Source organism: Aspergillus flavus, chromosome 2 (assembly GCF_009017415.1).
Source record: "Aspergillus flavus chromosome 2, complete sequence".
Taxonomy (NCBI): domain Eukaryota; kingdom Fungi; phylum Ascomycota; class Eurotiomycetes; order Eurotiales; family Aspergillaceae; genus Aspergillus; species Aspergillus flavus.
Window position 1 is genome coordinate 5,291,176 of NC_092409.1, and position 18,511 is coordinate 5,309,686.

Below are 18,511 nucleotides of genomic sequence, written 5' to 3' on the forward strand. Positions count from 1 at the left end.
GTGCAATGGGATTTGAAGATGCAAGTATCCGGTCTGACGGAGACTGACCCTAATTGCACAACTAATGACTGTCAGACAGTCCGTTATACAATTGGAACTCTGCTGACAAGAACCCTGGCTTCTCGAAGCACTGATATTTTTGAGACAAGTGCCCGAGGGATTGGGAATCAGGTGAAGATAACAAGCGTCAAAGGCTACAATACAGAGCAACACTGACCTCCGAGCAATGAGGGTATCTGAATGGAAAGGATGAGGTGGAGGAAGCGGAAGGAAATCTGGAGTATGACTTGTGTTGCGCGTGTTCAGGGAAAAGACCCGAAAAGGTAAGAAAGCGGAAGTGGAACTTAACGCGTGCTGAAAAAGGGCTAATTTATCGGAGAAAGGAACGTCTTCATCTTAACCCATTCCCCCAACGTTCACCACCAACACCCCTTGTTTTCTTGATTCTACCATTCTTCTTTCTCGAGTCTACAGCAGTACTCTCTACTGTATTAGACGGCGCGGCTTGCAGATTCTTTTTCTCTTCTGTTACACCCCGTCATCAGTTGCTTCCGCAAAGACTGGTCCGATTGGTCCAAGACAATCTTGACCTTGAATACCACACTAGCCAAGAATCGTCATACACCAGAGATCCTAAGAGTTCCCTAAGAAGAGAAAGGGGAAGAGAGACTTGGTTCTCTCTGATTCTTCACTTATAACTGTATATCCCGGTAGCAATTCGCGATCATGGCTCCATCAGAAGCATCCATTCTAAGCAATTTCCTTCTATCTCCGGCTTCTTTGCCCACAATTATCTCCCTGCGACAATTCACGGAACTCTTTCCAAAGCGCTTGCGCTCTCATCCACATATTAGAGCGCTTTATCGGGAGCTTCAGCAACTCCGAGAGCAAGACATGGATTTAGTCAATGGAAACATTGACCAAGAACTCCATCAAGGAGAGAGCCAAAAGGCAGAACTTCGCAAATCCATCCTAAACACCGGTGTGGATGGTATGAGTGCCAATGATCAACGCGAGATTGATATGGACGTCCAGTTGTTTGGCCAGACATCCACCGCTGCGCCCAGCGACTACCATTCAGTATCGAGTCTCCTCTCCGCCATGGAGACAGCTTGTGCTAATATTGAGCACGAAATCTCTGGGGTTGATAAAGACGCAAACACTCTTATCTCGGAGCTTAATCTCATAGTAGGTGAATTGAGTGATCTGCGCTACGGTAAAACGCAAGGTCCTGTTGGGACAACAAGCGAAGACATGATGAATGAAACTATCGATGGCTTGGAACATCTCGAAAATGCTTGCTACCGCAAGTCGTGATGGCAGTCATCGTGATGCTCCGAATTTCAGCTGCCCCAGGCATGAGTCTTTGGTGTACTGCTTAGGGGCTTGCGGAATCTTGTCATCGCCTGATTAGGGTGATCAAGGGTTTGTTCCTTATCTTGGAAGGAAGCTTCTATATAGCATCACTAGAGACTCAGTCTGGGCTATGAACTTTTCTGGCTCCTGATCTCCCACAATCGGCACCTTTCTACACGGTATCTATTGTTCTGTTGGCCCACAGGCGATAGCCTCAGGCGTAGAGACCAAACTACTATCATACTTGCGATTCCATGCGAGGGAGCAAGGTCTAGACGAGCCTCAGGAAGAACTGGAAGAGTAAAAAACCTCTATGCCGGGCCCAATGCCAATAATCTACGGTCTTTAACAGGCAACGATGGGGATTGGTTTCATCCTGCTAGCTTCTCACGCCTCAACTCCTTGCGCCCTGACTCCTGAATCTGTTGTTAACAGTCTATACCCGTGTGGCCAGCAAGCTCACAAGATGTCCAGCTTCTCCAGACAATTCAGCTCAGCAAGCGCAATAAAGAGGTATATGTATTTAGAACTTCGGCGCATTTTTGAATGGTTGATCAATTTCTTTCAAGTGGCAAGAGACAATTGAACAAAATCTAGCGCTTGCAGTTAGACATAACGTCTTCGGGTTATTCTAGGAACTGGGAAAACCGGCTAGACGTGGCAATCTCGCTCATGTTTCAACCTGTGTATGGTTGGGGTCTTTTATGTATGGGGTGATGGTGTATTCTAAATTGAAACACTTGAACGTGTGGACGAACAGTTGTCTAAACTAGATTCCCAGGAAGGGTTTCTTATTCACTGTATCTTCACAATCAATGATTGGCCTTCTATCATGGCTAGCTAATTAACAATACGCCAGCTGTGAGCCGAAATCTCGGCACCGTCTGTCCTTGACTCTTAAATTAATACTTCAGCATTTACTGCCGAGTCCCGAGAACTGCCAGCTACAACAGATCTGCAGTATACTTAGATAGCAAATACAGAACCATTAGGTGATTCAGGACATATACTTAGCCGATGATGCAGTTCTGGCGCTTGTTAACTCAGGGATTTGAGATGCAACTGGATCGACCATGGATCTGAACAAACATTACGTTAGATGAGCTGGTCGCTCAGTATTGGTCCTCTGGATAGGCCAATACCCTAAGAAAGCTTTCGCAACAAATCTTATATGAACAATGTTTCCCTCCGGTTGAGCCCAAGGCTTTCCTGTAAGACAATGCCTTATCTCTCTACTAGACAATCATTTTCTATTCTTCAAGATTCGATTTTATATAGATAGGGTTGATAGTATTCCACTGTACGCCTTTCTTACTACACAGTACCTACATGTCCTGAAAAGGAAAGAGGGCCACTGATAAGATTGATAAGTGGGGAACCGTCGAAGCGCGTTAAATCGCGTCTCCAAATCTCATCTCCTCACCACCAATCCGTCATACTCGTCATCCAACCAGCAGTAACTCCAAATATACGAGAAAGTCGCCTTCTCGCAGATCAATCCTCTCTATATGCTTCTTTAGAAAAAGCTACAGCATCAACATTGGACGCACAATGCCAACAATCCCGCTCCACCCACGCGTCTCCTCTCCCACCTCCCTCCCCAATCCCCTCCCCCAAGTCCTTCAGACGCCAACAGGACTTGCAATCCTCGAACTCCAAGGCACGATTAACCTCCCATCGCAAGAAGCTGAAGACGAATCTACGACCTCCACCAACGACACCCATGATCCCTCAATCCCCACTTTCGAGACCCCAGTTGGCAAGCTCATGTTCCCCGATTATTCGCCACACAGGACTGCGCCTGATGACACCAAATGGATGAAGAGGGTTTATCTATATGTTGGTCGATACCAGCGCATGACGGGTGAGGTGAAGAAACTGGCGCAGCCGCTCGCTTTGGTGCAGCGGCGGCAAAAAGAGATGACCTCTGACTCCGATGGCGAGGAACTGGAGATCGTCGAGATCATCAAGTATAAACTGTTCTTTAAGAATCGGCCTGAGCCTGTCAATGATATTTGATTTGAATTGGCTTCGGACTGCGTCATGAGTCGGGTAGAGGATTGGTTGGTGCCTTGGATGCCATGGTATATCGTCTTCTGGCAGACTCTCGATCAGAAGATCTACGCGGACAAAGACTGTCATTTGCTTGCCAGGAATGCGACCAATTACAGAGAGCGAGAGAGCAATCGGCAGGAACGTCGCGGTTGGCATCAGCCTCGTTGGCTATAGGACATCACTCCCCCGTGTACGGGGCGCAAACTACTACCTAGACACGGCTTGTCTACTACCGCATCCAAAGCTGTAGCTCAACCGAGACAATGACATACGGGAGACACTGCATGTCCTTCCGGACGAAATCCACAGTCAAATCCATCATTGGTATTTTGGCCCTCATCGCGTATAACCCGCTCAATCAACATATGGTCATAACCAAAACAAGCGCAGCGAACCCAGTGAGGTCCAATGAATGAAGGTTCTGGGAGTCTAAAAAGTTGCAAAGGACACAATGGAGGGGTACGCAGTGTCCCTGATTCCGCGGGATCGACAAAAGAAATACCCGGACGGAAATTTGCGTCCCAAAACGGACTCCATTCCGCACTATTGCTGCATGAAAGTATCAATTCAAAGCACAATCAGGTCACCATGTTACTCCTATTCTCGTTATCAAGCAATCCAATATCGACCTCTTTATCCAAAATATGTCTCATCGAGTCTTACGGGGCAAGCAATAAGCAAACGCAGCATTGGTAATCAACATCCGACTCCAACCGACATCCGAACTCCGTCGGAAGGGAAACGACGCAGCTCAATCCATAAACTTCAACTGTAAGAAAAGAACCAAGTAGAAACTCGCAATAATAACTGGGTCCAATACAATACAATCTAAAATCACCAATTACCCCGCCTCACGCGTACTTGGTTACGCCAATTATAAATCCGTCCCCGTCGGGGGTATATATACCTAGTCATACATCCTTTCTCTCTTCCATAGATTATATCCAAGAAACATCGCAAGCCACCTGTCTCTAAATTCACATTCACCTACCTACCTCCGGTACCTAAACTCCCGCTGCTATAAACTACATCACAAACCGAGCAACCAGACGAGGAAATACCAAAAATGGCCCCCATCGAACGCATCACTCTCTTCAACATTCCCAAAGAAGAAGACCGGAACAAAGTTCTAGAGCAATACAAGGTTCTAGCGAAGACAGCGACCAAGGTAATTATTCTTCGACCCTCTCCAATGACCTCGGTGTATCTATGGAGGGGTTGTTAACGAGAACTTCTGTGCAGGACGGCAAACCGTACATTCTTGCTGCAACAGCGGGACACTCTTTCCCGGACCCCCGCAACAAAGGATACACGCTGTCCGTCAAGACGACGTTCGCTTCGTTGGAGGATATGAAGTACTATGATACCGAGTGTGAGGCGCACAAGGCCCTGAAGGCTGTGGCCGGACCGGTTAAGGAGGATGTTTTGACTACGTACTATGAGAGTGTTCTGTGAATGATTATGGATTTCTCTTTTTTTTTCTTTCCTTTTTTTTATTCGCTTTTCTTTGACTCGAGGTTGGATGGGGCTAGATTGTAAGCCCATAACCTTGAATAACATGTATCCATGATATAGACTGCATACATTGGGATCTCTTATTCTGGTAATCAAGAAAATATCCGCTACACTAAGTCAGACACTGAAAGCATCAGGGGGATCAGACAGGGCGAGAGCGGATGCGGTCTGGAATTGACCAAGTCACTCATAACATGGAAATCGCTTCATAAGATGCCTGCTCATAAAAAATCTCGGCACGCTGCCGAGAGCTCGCGCTGCGTTAGAAGAGAAACATGATGATACAACAAGCATTTGTCCTTGCCAGAAGGCCTCGAAACGGACAAACACTAAGAACGCTCCGTCAGAGAAATGTACACGCAAGTCGGAGACCAGGAAGGTGAGGAGGCCCGTCACATTTGGACAGGTGAAATGTACAAAAAAAGCTCACAAATGAGTGGAATTTAATCAAGGGCCTTGCGGAGATCGCTCCATTTCTGTTTCAGATTCTCGTGGTTTTCATGGATCTGCAGCGAACGTTAGATACTACTTTCTAAACGGCAAGTATGCGGTGCGGCTTACCTCTGCCCATTTCATTTTCGCCTCCACGAGTTCTTTCTCCATTTCCGCCATCTGTTCCACCATTGACCGGTTTTCATTCTGTACCTCCATGTTGCGCTTCATGATGCGATCCATCTCAGTTTGGAGCTTCTCTTCGACCTCTGCCGGCTGTTTGTCCACTACAATCTTTAGGTTCTTGACCTGCATATTCAAGGCGTCGTTCAGGTCAGTTAGCTCCTCATTTTCTACTTTGAGATGGACAAGTTCAGAAGCAAGCTGAACATGCTCCTTGTCCGACGCCTCAGCTTGTTCTTCCAGTAATCGGATCCGGGCACTCTGTGTGGCTACCGTATGTTTGAGGTTCTCTAGCTCTTGTTCGCGTTCTTTTTCAGTCCGTACTTTTTCCTCCCATTCCGCCGTATAGGCGCGAATCGTCTCGCCATCAAGAGGAACAGCACAAGCATCCTGTACCAAAAGATCCGCGCGATACACTTCCTTGTCGGCAGCCCCCGAGCTGCCGAAGAACCCAGACTCGAGGATGGACGACGCCGAGGGCTGTTTGTCAATGTAGACATCGAACAAGCGCTCCTTAAGGAAGGTGGTCAGTGGAGTCATGTCCTTCATACCCAGAAGCGCCTCGGAGTTTCGACGCATAATGGCGATCGCAAATTTAAGGATTGTATTTTCGAGTCCCTCATCAAGAATTAGATCGTAGATGCGGAGAACTAATTGTAGGGGGAAGCGATATGCGAAGAGGGTCAGGAACCATTGCGTGGCATACAACTGCGGATGTACCCCTCGCCGGCGAAGGTGGCAGTATAAGGCAGGTTCCATATCCTCGAGCAAACGTTCGAAAAGGAAAAGGCTGCGGTGCAGACCAGGCATATCGTGGATGAACATCTCTCGTAGGCCATAGTGATTCATCAACTTGACCAGCAGCGTAAATGCTTCAGCCTCATCCATCTATAAGAAATGCATGTTAGCATGAGACCTTTCTTGAGGTTTGCATTCAAGTCACTTACATTAAATAGCAGCGGCATAACAATAAAATTCATGCCCTGTGCATACCCCACGGCCTCGTCGTACAGAGCGTACGCTTTACACAGGCCAAACAGACCTTCCTGGTTCCCTTGCGACACAAAGTAGCGGGAATAACTCGTGCGAGCACCCAAATCCCGCCGAATAGTCTTTTCCAGCTTCTGTAGGGCCACGCCGTCTTCCTTCTCCTTCTTTTTCCGAGCTGCCTCGCTCGCAGACTGTTCTTTTGCCAGTTTTTCCGGGTCCACTTCGTGTGAAGGGCTAGGGGACCCGTTGACCGAATGCGCTGCCGACCCAGAATGTTCGGAACGGATGGACGATCGAGATGAGGATGCGGACTCTTTCTCTCCGTTTGTCGTACCATTGGAAGTTCGGGATTTTTCCTTTTCTGTGCCACGCGCAACCAGTTCCCGGTAAACTTCTTCAAGTTCGGGGTTTCTGCTGTCAGCCAGGACTTGCCAGATGACCCCTCGAATGGTCTGCGGGATTCCCCGCTTGATAGCAGCGTTCAACTCTTCGGAATTCGTGCCCTTCAGCGCCTGGGGACCACGGTTGACTAACTGCTGCCATAGTTCCCAATCGACAGGCGCCGCTGCGTCAGTTGCTGAGGCCGAGAAACCAGAGACTGTTCCCGGAGCGAGATTTGGGTTCACCGTTGGCGGCACATTGGGCGGCGATGTTGCTGTTATAGCTGCAGAATCGTTCTCCCGTTCTTCTGGGATGCTTGGGGGTGGGCTTCCAGCGGATTGACTGATGCTTGCACGTCCCGACGCGACACTTGCTTCATCATTTTCCGAAACTAGCCCCTCATCCCGCATCCTAAGCATTTTAAACTGATCCTTCAAGCTGTTGCGAGCTGGCTTTCGGGATCCCGTGCTCGCACCATCCTGATCCTCACCATCCTGTGTTCGGCCGGCCAATTCAGGATTACTGGAGATCGTGGATATAGAAGCAGCCGTGCTCCGGCGACTGTTCTGAGGGGGTGATTTCGTCTCTTTGCTTCCCGTCGAACTCCGAGTAAGCCAGGCAAATGGGCCTGTGAGTTTTCGAGCAGGTGGTGGTGGCGGTGCAGCAGGGGCTGTGTTCTTGATCACTGGAGGAGCAGGGTCTGACAGGCGAGGATTCTGAGCCGACATCGAATCCCTAGAGGATAGTGGAGGAGAACCAGGGTTGTGGCCCGGACTTATATCGTGATTCTCGAAGGGCTCATCATCTTTGTTGTTGCTGGCAAGATTCACCTCGTCGAGGGAAGTGGTAGACAATCGGTGAGCCGTCAACAGTGGGGATTTCTGTAATTTTTGTTTGCGAGGCGTTTCCTCCGCTTCCGACCGTGTGTCCGAATGAGCATCACTTGTCTCTCCGTTTGTCTTCACTTCGTCCTGTGGAGCGGTTGGCAGGGAGGGCGCGTCGCTTAGCTGAGGCGTGGTAGCCGAAGCGCTCGGAGGACTGTCTGTTAGGGAGCGGGTGGAGGAACTCTGGGGAATCGACACGGTCAAATTGTTTTGAGATGTTGGAGCTTCCAGGGCATCGTCGAAGGTGTCCTGGTCAAAGAGTCAATGAGTTTAGATTGTAGAACCATGGGGCGCCGGTAGTATCTTACTCCTTCATAGTCTCTGCTATTCCGTCTAGACATGATGAACCGGAGCCCCCTGGGGCAGTTAAATAGGTCTGTTCAAGATTTGTCCAATCGAAAATTCAAATATCACAGTCGGTATTGGAATATAAAAACAAAGTATAGAGGATGATCAGAAGAACGGAAGGGCCATGGCAAGCAGGGGGAAGGAGGTTGTGAGACAGAGTGGAAGCCACCACGCGGTTCGGTTTAGTTGTTTAGTTGACGGAGAAGGGGTTGGATATGGAATGGGCCCCAACAGCCACCAGTGGAAATGGGCCACTTGAAGGGGTGTCAAAAGGCAGAAGGGAATTTGAGGGGACGAAGGAGTAAAGATAAAAATATAAAATAAACCAAGACACTAAGGTTCGGGGTATATGACTTTTTGCTGAGTTTGTGGCTTATTTATTCTAATTTTATTTATTTTTAATTTTTATGTTTCTATAGTATGTATTGTGTATTATTGAGGAGGAGAGAGACTCGACGACTTCCACTATCTCAATGGGATCGTTGGTAACGTTGGCTGATTTGCTGGTAAAAGCTTGGCGGGTCTAGAGTCCCGGTCAAAAGTACTGATCAGTGCATACTTTTCTTTTTCCCTATTGTTTCCTTTTTTTTTTTTTCCTATTAATGTTTATATTATTTGATTGTCCTTTCCTTCTTTTCCTTTTCAACATCTGATCTTCCTGTCCGTATGTAAATGTGGTTCAAATTAAAATGTTGTATATATAAGTTTCGTATTTCGACTACGAGTTTAGTGTCTACTAGTAAATATTCAAGTGTATCCGTAATTTGTAAACATTCCTGAAACTCCCCTGAATTTCTGCCATCCATGGATGAAAAAAAACCTATTGGTCCCCACAGCCCAACTAAATGCGCCTACTATAAGGACGACTCCAAACTAAACGACGGACTAACCACCACCGACAATTCGACCTATAGGAATTAAGGAGTCGACTTGATGAAAAGGTAATTCCGCATTTAGCGTTCTATGATATGTTTATACAGGAATTGTGAAGCAAGGAGGAGCTCCTTTAAGCACAGAGTGATCGCTCAAAATCCAACCACCGTCCACGTCTAAGCGGGTCCATTTTCTTCAGTTCCGAGATCCAGCTCAAAACCTTTTGTTGGTCGTCACTAGACATGGTCCCTTGTATCTTCGATGCCAACAAGGTACAGTCGATTAATGCCTGGTAGATATACTTACAATCCTCTGCCCCATCCAGCATATCCTGAATCTCCTCGATCTCTTGGCGGACATAGTCCAGCCGCTCCGACTGACTGAGGTTTGGTGCCATCGTCTGCCCTGATGTTGCCGGGTCAAATGTGCACATTAAGTTTTGATGATAAAACCATAGTGACTGGTCATATGGGTCACACAGGGCGCGATGGATAAGCTCCAGTTCTTAGTTGCATTAGCGAAGAAAGCGATCATTTCTTATGTAAGATAGGGAAACGTACCGTCATTGAGCATCTTTCTTCGTTCCGCATCAGTGGCTGATTTCTCATTTAGCAATCGCTGGATAAGCTTCGTCCGATAATGCCACGCGGAAAAGTTAGAGAGATTGGTCCCGATCATCTTTTTCGCATACTCGAACTCTGCTTGCGCCATACTTTCCCCCTGTTCTTCGGACGTTAGTGTCTCTAACGTGTCCACAACAACTCGTCGGTAGCCCCAGCCATGGAAGTTTCTGCTGTCTAGGCGAAGCATTTTGCCCACAAGCGCTAGCTCTTCTTCCCAGATTCTCCGGGAGATGGAGAGCGGCAGCAGACGTTTAGCTTCATCTAGAAGCCATAAACGATAGTTCCATATCCAGTAGCACTTGGGAAAGCTGCGCAGTAGCGGCATCAGGAACAGCAGGTCATTCTTGATTAAAGTAGTTATCCTATCCGCTGCAGCTTCAGCCGAGTCACTTGATGCAGCTTGTGTGAATTCGTGTCGCAGAACCTGGCGTCGATAATTCCACACCGTGTAGTACTCCGGATTCTTGGTCAACAATTCGGAGATTTTCTGAAGGGTTTCAGGCGTATACTGCTGTTCTGCAATCTGGACTACCTATCAGAACGCCGTGTGTATTCTGAGGAACAAAGTAGATATACCTTCGCACGGACTAAATGATCCAACTCCTGGTATTTTTCTATTTTGCGAAGCTCTTGTTGACGAGCCTCTTCGGATTTCTCCTTCAGGCTGTAGCGGGGTATCCCATGCTGCCGAACCATCCATCAGTAGGTGTGGGGTATGCAGAGGGGAGGTCAAAAATTACGCTGGCCATGTTGACCTGTTGTCTATCTATGAAACACCTGACTAGTTGAAACGTGCCACCACCAGGAACGGATGGTTTTCACAGGCCTACCAGTAAGGAGAACGATGAAGTAGAAGTCACGGCTGCTCAACTCCGTTTGGAGTGCTTTCCCTATCGGGACGTCACGTGCCATACTATACTGCCTCATCTATACGGGATCACCGTCCACCTTCCTTCAGCTTCCAACTTATGTACTGTTTATCAAGGGATATGTTATCGCATTACAGCACAATAGTCTTATATTCGGGGTCTAGGTTTCTATGATCTGGACCCGTAACCCCATTCTTTTTGACTTTGAAGCCATTCCAGAGCTGACCATAGCATTCAATTATTACATCTATTACAGGCCGCCAACCGCAACAGCTGAGCGTTGTTATAGCAATGATAGGCTCTAAATGCCATGTATTGCAGAAGCGGGACCCTTTCATGGAAAGTAGACCGTCAAGGCCTGAGCTCATCTCGGACACCTCTAGTGATGACGACTCCAATCAATCAAATGACCATGCTATTACTCCACCGCCCCTCATAGGGCCTGTCACTCATTATGGAGTTAATCTAAGCCCCAGCTCGCCTTTTTCGGGGGAATACAAAGATAGTCGCACAATTCCTCTTCATGTGCCTGTGGCAAGCAAAAGGCGTCATACTGTCTGCAACTCAAAGAACCCACGTGTGGAGGTAGATAGTGTTGCCAAACAGCCATTATCGCCTGCCAGAAGTCGACCTAAGGCTAGGAGGTATACTACAACTAATACAAATGGCGATTTTTCGAAATCCCCAGCCTCACCGGACAGGTTCATACCCGTTAGGCAATTTATGAATCCACCATCAACCTTGTTTCATATTGGTAAGAGCCCTCAGGAGCTATCCCCTGAGGAGAGATTTCTGCGCCATCGTTCACAGAAAGAAGACCCGTTTATGCCCACGCGCCCAAGACGATCTGCAAGCACTCCTGGAATACCCTCAGGACGTCCACTACAACTGTACTATGGGCCCCGTTTTATCAATCTTCCGGCCATCACAGGGATTGATAGCTCATTAAATCCAGAAGCCGGGCCTAGACAAGTGAGTAACGGGGCTGTCTGGCATGTTGGTGGAGCATCTACTGCCGTAGGCAGACGATCTAGGACAACTTCTAGCCGTTCCGGGGGACCCTTGACAAGTGGAACAGCTGCTCCTATGTACAATGCTAGTTTCTTGCCATCTGTAGAATCGGCCGAGAAACAATCCAAATACGAGTCAAGGGTGGCTCTTGCATTGGATATTGACCCTGCAAGAACCCTTCTCAACAGTCATCACTGCTGGCCGCTACTTGAGTCCACTCCAGCTCCATTCTCTCCCCTCTACGAGCGATTCTCGCCGTTAGTCTGGAAAGACAATGCATGGAAGAAGGCAGAGAAGAACAGGTGTAAGTACAGTTCTTTTTATTTTATTTTTTTCATACTTCAACTGCAAATGGTGCTGCATGGTTGCCGGCCACTCATGGTCTCTTGAACCGTCTAACACATTTCCACATGGTAATCATAGGGAGTATTACGCCTCTACCAAGGGAAGATAGCGCAAGAATTGTACCAACGCTACCATTCCGTATACTAGACGCACCTAACCTCCGCGATGACTTTTATTGCTCAACACTAGCATATTCAATCACTTCTGGGATTCTTGCCGTCGGTCTTGGCCACCATGTTTACCTTTGGTCTGAAGCTTTTGGCGTACAGTACCCACCTTTCGCTGACCAACATCCCTCGAACTTTGTAACCTCTCTGTCTTTCTCCTCGGAGAGTGGAGAGAAAGACATTCTGGCTGTTGGCAGGCATTCCGGCACACTCAGCCTTTGGAGTGTTTTTGATTCGGAGATACGTTTTGAAGTTAACCATCCTTATACAATCACTTGTGTTGCATTCAAGCATGTGAATTCGCGCAGAATGTCAGAGAGATTCAAACATGTCGAGGTAGACACAGAAGATCTTGCTGTCGGCGATGATCTGGGTAATGTCTGGTACTACTCAGTTGAGTGGCCTGACGATGAGATCCGGGAAGATTTTGACTGGCAAGGCTCCATGACCCTTATTGCTAAGATATCGGCCCATACACAGCAGGTTTGTGGCATATCCTGGTCTCCAGACGGAGCGATTCTTGCTACTGGTGGCAATGATAATGCGTGTATGCTATTCGAGCTGCAAGATATTATTCCCCCAGGAGAATTAGGCATAATCTCGAAGCGCCCGAATACGCTACGCCAGAGTCGTCTCAATTCATTCGTGGAGAACACACATCAACAGCTCTTACATAGACACTTCATCGCTCGCAATTTACCAACATCTTCCCGTCCTGGTACCGCGCCTTTGTCGACAGCTCTTCTCAGCCGTGTGGGATCACTCATCTCAGATCACGACCGAACGGTCATAGTGCCGCCAAACTATCAGAGGCATCGGCTTGTCCATTCTGCGGCGGTTAAAGCAATAGCATTCGCTCCCTGGCAGCCATCGCTCTTAGCCACAGGTGGGGGCTCTAATGACCGCGCCATTCACTTCTACCACACGCCGTCCGGCGCATGTCTGGCTACTATCAACGTTTACGCTCAGGTGACTGGTCTTATTTGGAGCAAGACAAGGAGAGAGATTGTCACCACCTTTGGCTTCGCACAACCAGAGCATCCGTTCCGAATTGCTGTCTTTGCCTGGCCAAGCTGTGAGCAGATCGCTGCAATCCCATGGGGCCCAAACGGTAGTAGCTGGGATCGTATAGAGAATGAGTCAAATGTTGACTGCGGCCGAGCCCTCTGTGCAGTTAGCTACCCCTGCAGGCCACCCACTTATGTGCTTGATAAATTAGACAGCCCTGATGGCTCTTCTATATCTAGTTTGGTAAATCAACTCAGGTCAAACAGGAAGGGAGGAAGTGTACATTACCGGCGGGCAGTTGTGCGGCCTAGGGCCAAAGAAGGAGGGCTCTGGTGTCCACGCACGGTCGAAGAAGGATGTATCATTGTGGCCTCTAGTGACCAAAGTGTCAAGTTTCATGAGGTGTGGAGCAGTGGAAGAAAACAAAAGGCTGCAGCTTCTGGGCCATACGGTGGTAGTGAGATCCTCGAGGGCATCGAAGGTTTGGAAGCCCCAGGGAAGGAAGTCATTCGTTGATGCTAGAGCTTCGGGGTGCAGAGCTTTCTGGAACATTGGCAACTATATACTTAGTCCATTGGCATATCATGTCAAGCAGGTATCCTTATGGGGCACAGTAATAGACATGTCATGGCTATGATACAGCAGTCTGTAGGACAAGCTGGAGCCTGGTCGCTAGCTACTCCAGTAGGTCGTGCCACTGCCGCTAGCACCACTGACTCCCATATATTCCATGTCGTCAAAACACTCGTAATCGCGTCATACCAGGGGGGAAAATTCTAGCAGAGAAATACAAGGCAAAAATAAAAAACGAAACGTCAGCGACAGGACTCGAACCTGTGCGGGCGAACCCAATAGATTTCTAGTCTATCGCCTTAACCACTCGGCCACACTGACGATTGATGTTTTTCTGCTTGCTATTTAGGTATATAAGCCTACACAAAGAGTACATTCCTGTGCTTCGACGACATATGTACATCCTCAGAAATGTGGTATCGATCTACTGTAAGTAACTTTGTACATCTTCGTTCAATTCTTTCGGCTATTGTTCTATTCCCATTAGCTCGTCTTCGCGTGGTATTTTATCGAAAATGCATTATTGGTCTGGTCTATGGTGTGAAGTTGTAGATTTGGGGTCTTATATATATATATCCCCCGTTGCTGACGCACGGGATATTCTCCAGTACAAAACTAGGTCAATTACCAAAGTTGGCGCATTGTTTCAGAGGGAGCACACAGACAACATACGCACAGTATGAGTACGCAAGAATAAAGAACCGCCCAAGGGACAGCTCTTGAACGAGCTACCTTACTCTGCCGGCGTAATGCTCGTACGGTGGATAGGCAACGGGGAATACGAGTATATAGGTATTCGTCTCTGAATAAGGAGATAGGTGTAAAGCTATAGGTCTAGAGACTGAGAAACCTCGGATTTGTACGTGCTCACCCCCGTGTCAGCAAAACTAGGAACATATATCAGCGCGATAGATGCATGAAGATAGGTAAATATATGGTAGTAGCAAGCCAATGTAGATGCTAGTGAACAAGGTCCCCTACACTATGGGAATACATGAAACAGTTTTAAAAAATTTCTTTCTCTTTTTGAGCACTTTTTGTCTGGGTGTAAGAAACACGATACCCCAGGAACAAACACAGAAGAACAGGGTATAAAAATCTAATCTATTTTCTCGCCTTGTTCTTCCCCTTCCCTCCACTACCCAGCTTGGTCTTCTTTGGTGGCGGCTGGGGAGCGGAAAGAGCTTCATCCTCGGATTCATCTTCTGTGTCGGCAATGAAATCGGCTACCGAGCCGGCGCTCTCGGCATCATCATCCTCGTCGTCTTCGTCCTCCTCCAGGGACTCCTCAGCGTCGGAAGAGCCAGCAGACTCCTCTGCCTCAACATCAAACACATCTTCGTTCTCATCGTCATCCTCCTCACTTCCCTCTTCCTCGTCCTCTGACTCATCAATGCCAGACTGGACGCCGTTCAGCATGGACTCGTCTTCGTCAAAGGTCTGATCACGAATCAACTTGGTCCGTGGAGTGGCCATATGCTTTGCAGTCTCAGCATCGCTATCCTCCTCCTCAAGCTCCTCCTCTCCCTCGACGTAGATGACGTTGTCTTCATCCTCGCTCTCCATCCCCTCCGCCCCACTGCGGATGGATTGCCTCAAGCCGAGTTGCGCGTCCAGCATATCAAGCTTACCCTTAAGCAGCAGCAAAGACGACAGACTTGATGAGCGCTGATCCATAACCTTGTAGAGCGTAGCCATACGCTTCAAGAGATCTGGCTGACCAGCGAGCGCCCCGCCATGTGCGACACATGTCCATTGAATCCACACGAGGAGGTGTCCGTACCGACCAGGCCGGGCAGCAAGGCGCTCAGCCAGCTTTTGGAGAAGTGTAGCAGCCAGGGACGACTCCAAGCGTTGAATGGTCGTCCGGATGATCGAGAGCTCACCGGTATGGAAACAAGATTCAAGCATGTCGTTATCGTTAGTCTTGAGGGACTGCGTAAGGACGGTGGAGAGCGAGACACCAGATGGAATTTGTTGGACTGCTTTGTTGGGTTTCCCAGGAACAAGAGACCCGATGCGGACATCGTCCTCTAGTTCAGCCTCAACATCAATCTCAGCTGCATTTGCCCGCATGAGCTCGCCAAAGGAGGGTTCGCCCGTCTCGTCCTCCTCATCTTCAGGATCGGAGTCTCCCACGTTATCCATCTCCACATCGCTGTCGGTACCCTTCTGTTTTTCAGTTTCCTTCACTTCACCCGACTGCTTGCGATCTTGGTCATCATCGTCCGAGTATTCATCGCTATCCGAGACAACGTCTTGCTTGGAGTCTTGCATCTCAACATCATCATCTGCGAGATCTCCTTGCTGTACCACTACCTTGGATTCATCGACCTGGCTTTCACCTGTCTTCCTTGCGCCGTTCGTGGTAACCGATGAGAGTACCGAGTCGGACTTGCTCTTGACAATATTCTTTGTGCCCGTGAATGCCAACTCGTCGGTTTCCTCATCGAGACAAGAAACACGCTCGAAAATAGGAATGACGCCTCCTTCAGCATAAGCAATGACTAGATCACGACCTTGAAACGATGCTGTTACCACCGGGACGAGCGCATCAGAACCCTCGTGGCGCGTGATTTTAATGGAGCACTCTGCTCTCCTGGTCATCTGCCTTCCCTTTGCCTTCAAGCTCGTGGCAGCCTTACCTCCCTGCAAGTCCTTTGGCTGAACGAAAGGCCTCATGAAAAGCTCAATTGTGCCGTCGTCAGTTACAGCTGCCAGGGCTTGCTTCTCCAATGACAACGAGTCGCCTGCCTTCCCCCCGACGCCGGTGTACAATGACAACGAAGATACTTCCTTTTCAGCCACCAAATTCATTACGAGTTTCCGACTTTCAGGATCAAACACATTGATATAACGGTCATTATCGGAGCCGAGGAATAACCCGGCAGAAGCGGACTCAGTGGAGGAGGTGAGAAGAGTATGGATAGAATTGCGCATGGCGGGGAACGCAATTGGCGCTTCGTTATTATCAATATCAATTATATATGGTGTTTGAGATGCGCAGATAACAGGTGGGTTTGAGGGAAGCGGGCGTGCCAGACTCGTGACCACCGAGGATGGAGGTAGGTTGACTATCCTAGGATGCGATGTTAGAAAGGCCTCGAAAATCCCACGACAAGGGCATATAAGCTCACTTTGTGCTTTTCCCGGTGCGTAGATCCCATTGGACAAGTTTGTTATCACCACCGACACTCCAACCTTCTTGAGCCGGCTTGCCCAAAGTAAATTTGAAATCCTTAACCCCTTCATCGTGAGCTCCAGCAAGTGTACCGACAATCTTGTCCTCCGTAGGCGAGTACATCCGGATATCTGAAGCACTGGTGCCAAAGGCGACAACTACATCTCCCTGATCGAACCCACCGGCGGAACCATTGACGTCGGAGTGTCGCTTCCTCTTCTTCTTCGACTGTTGATCGCGATCCTTCTGCCTTCCTGGATAGTATCCCCAGTCTAGAGAGGTGACCGTCTCCTTAGGACCCAAAACATGCTCGCATTGTAACCGGCCGGTATTCGTATCATGAATTCGCAAATGCTGTGCACCAAGACCCTGAATGACAGACGCGAAAAGCGCCAATTGATATTCAGAGGGTGCAAATGACGCTTTTAATATCGAAGATTTGCTCCCCGTATATGTCATGCCGGATATCGCGGGCGACACAGCGGAGGAAGTTTTCGAGGCGGGCGGACGAGACGTCTTCTTACCCATTTTGACCAGATCTGTAAGTGAAAGTAGAAACAAACAGTGTCACGGAACAGACACCAGGTAGTAAAATAATCCTAGCCCCGCTTCGACTTTGAGCGACACCTGGATGTTGAGAGTCTGTTGAACTGCAGACTGTCGCCGTCTCTTGGGCGGTGTTGCTGAGAAGGAAAAAAAAGTTCTGTAGAGCCAGTAGATGGCGCTTGACCTGTTATGGTCTAGCGCCCTTCTAAGTGCTGCAGGCGTCTTATCTAATCGCCCGCCTCTCTCTGTATCTAAGTAACTATTCTGTACTTTCCTCTCAACATATGCGTCGGTCCTAGACGTGTTCGCAGAATGTCGAATCGGCCTGTTATTTCCTCTCCCCCCACGGCTAACAAACCTAAGTGTATCGAGCTCGACGTCCGAACTTACTCACCCAGATATTCAGAATCTCAGAGGGTTAAATGCCTTCTCCAACTCACTTGCAGCTTTGCCTTTATATCAGGCACTGAGAAAAAGCATAGCTTGCTTCTTCTATTGGTCGATTTCATCAAAGGATTGGAACTTCATGAGGTTCACAAGTTGCATTCTTCGGGCCTTGGGAAGCAAATATGCGCAGTTTCTATTCTGACTACAACTGGCATACTGTCGCATATTCTCCGCACAAGAGTCATGCGTTGTCGGTTGGTACACTTTGATTCATTTCCATCCACCCAGACTCAGCTGCACAAAAACCCCTTTGTCGTGTTCCACTCCACAGACAAGTCAGGGGTGACTGATAAAGCGCGATATTGGTGATTATTCGAAAAGCAATGTGGCGTGTCCTGAGACCAGCAGAACAAGGGATACAGGCAGACGCCACCGCTACGCTACGGGTTCTACTAGAGGAAAAGTCGAGTTAAGCTCATACTTATAGTGTGGCAGAATCAGTTCTTTAGAGATCAAAGTGATCAGGTATCAGAACTGTCGATGCTTCTGTCGATGCTCTCATTAGTATTCTATATTTCTCTTGGCATGACTAACACGCCCATTAGTGGTTATGTCAGCAACCCAAGGCTAGACCTAATGCAATGCAAGGGAAGGGCTCAGGGCTTGGGGCTTCCTCGGGTCAGCAGATCATCCTTTTCTGGATCGGTGTGTAGCAAACCAGCCATCAACCATATCCATGATGCAGTTTTCAATCCCGTCATGAATGCCTAACAGATTTTTGGGT

The 18,511-nt window shown here is 48.4% G+C and overlaps 7 protein-coding genes and 1 non-coding gene across 8 annotated transcripts; 4 read left to right on the forward strand and 4 right to left on the reverse strand.

Moving 5' to 3' along the window:
* Positions 1–726: 726 nt before the first annotated feature.
* F9C07_2226540 (Cnl2/NKP2 family protein-domain-containing protein) lies at positions 727–1,317 on the forward strand (the record flags this gene model as incomplete). Its single annotated transcript, XM_041284982.1, has 1 exon — positions 727–1,317. The coding sequence occupies one exon, from the start codon at positions 727–729 to the stop codon at positions 1,315–1,317; it is 591 nt and encodes a 196-aa protein (XP_041143518.1).
* Positions 1,318–2,907: 1,590 nt separating this feature from the next.
* On the forward strand, positions 2,908–3,375 carry F9C07_2042 (putative sister chromatid cohesion protein Ctf8; the record flags this gene model as incomplete). Its single annotated transcript, XM_041284983.1, has 1 exon — positions 2,908–3,375. One exon carries the CDS (start codon positions 2,908–2,910, stop codon positions 3,373–3,375), a length of 468 nt encoding a protein of 155 aa, XP_041143519.1.
* A 1,102-nt stretch (positions 3,376–4,477) lies between these two features.
* F9C07_2041 (stress responsive A/B barrel domain protein) lies at positions 4,478–4,866 on the forward strand (the record flags this gene model as incomplete). Its single annotated transcript, XM_041290267.1, has 2 exons — positions 4,478–4,579; positions 4,654–4,866. The coding sequence occupies 2 exons, from the start codon at positions 4,478–4,480 to the stop codon at positions 4,864–4,866; spliced, it is 315 nt and encodes a 104-aa protein (XP_041143520.1).
* Positions 4,867–5,170: 304 nt separating this feature from the next.
* F9C07_1334678 (Rab6 GTPase activator GAPCenA) lies at positions 5,171–8,643 on the reverse strand. Its single transcript, XM_041290281.2, has 4 exons — positions 8,105–8,643; positions 6,489–8,045; positions 5,488–6,429; positions 5,171–5,432 (listed from the first exon to the last, which is right to left on the reverse strand). The coding sequence occupies exons 1-4, from the start codon at positions 8,135–8,137 to the stop codon at positions 5,370–5,372; spliced, it is 2,595 nt and encodes an 864-aa protein (XP_041143521.1). The 5' UTR covers positions 8,138–8,643; the 3' UTR covers positions 5,171–5,369.
* Positions 8,644–9,150: 507 nt separating this feature from the next.
* F9C07_2226544 (protein geranylgeranyltransferase type II alpha subunit) lies at positions 9,151–10,389 on the reverse strand (the record flags this gene model as incomplete). The annotated part of the gene is made up of 4 exons (XM_071509784.1): positions 9,151–9,521; positions 9,578–10,163; positions 10,217–10,324; positions 10,381–10,389. 4 exons carry the CDS (start codon positions 10,387–10,389, stop codon positions 9,151–9,153), a joined length of 1,074 nt encoding a protein of 357 aa, XP_071364029.1.
* Positions 10,390–10,800: 411 nt separating this feature from the next.
* F9C07_2100622 (WD40-repeat-containing domain protein) lies at positions 10,801–13,556 on the forward strand (the record flags this gene model as incomplete). Its single annotated transcript, XM_041290268.2, has 2 exons — positions 10,801–11,824; positions 11,944–13,556. The coding sequence occupies 2 exons, from the start codon at positions 10,801–10,803 to the stop codon at positions 13,554–13,556; spliced, it is 2,637 nt and encodes an 878-aa protein (XP_041143523.2).
* A 297-nt stretch (positions 13,557–13,853) lies between these two features.
* F9C07_t16 lies at positions 13,854–13,934 on the reverse strand. The gene has a single exon. It is a non-coding gene; the product is annotated as a tRNA-Ser (tRNA).
* A 29-nt stretch (positions 13,935–13,963) lies between these two features.
* F9C07_2278185 (Dip2/Utp12 family-domain-containing protein) lies at positions 13,964–17,479 on the reverse strand. Its single transcript, XM_041290283.2, has 2 exons — positions 16,751–17,479; positions 13,964–16,692 (listed from the first exon to the last, which is right to left on the reverse strand). Exons 1-2 carry the CDS (start codon positions 17,320–17,322, stop codon positions 14,718–14,720), a joined length of 2,547 nt encoding a protein of 848 aa, XP_041143524.1. The 5' UTR covers positions 17,323–17,479; the 3' UTR covers positions 13,964–14,717.
* Between the last annotated feature and the right edge of the window lie 1,032 nt (positions 17,480–18,511).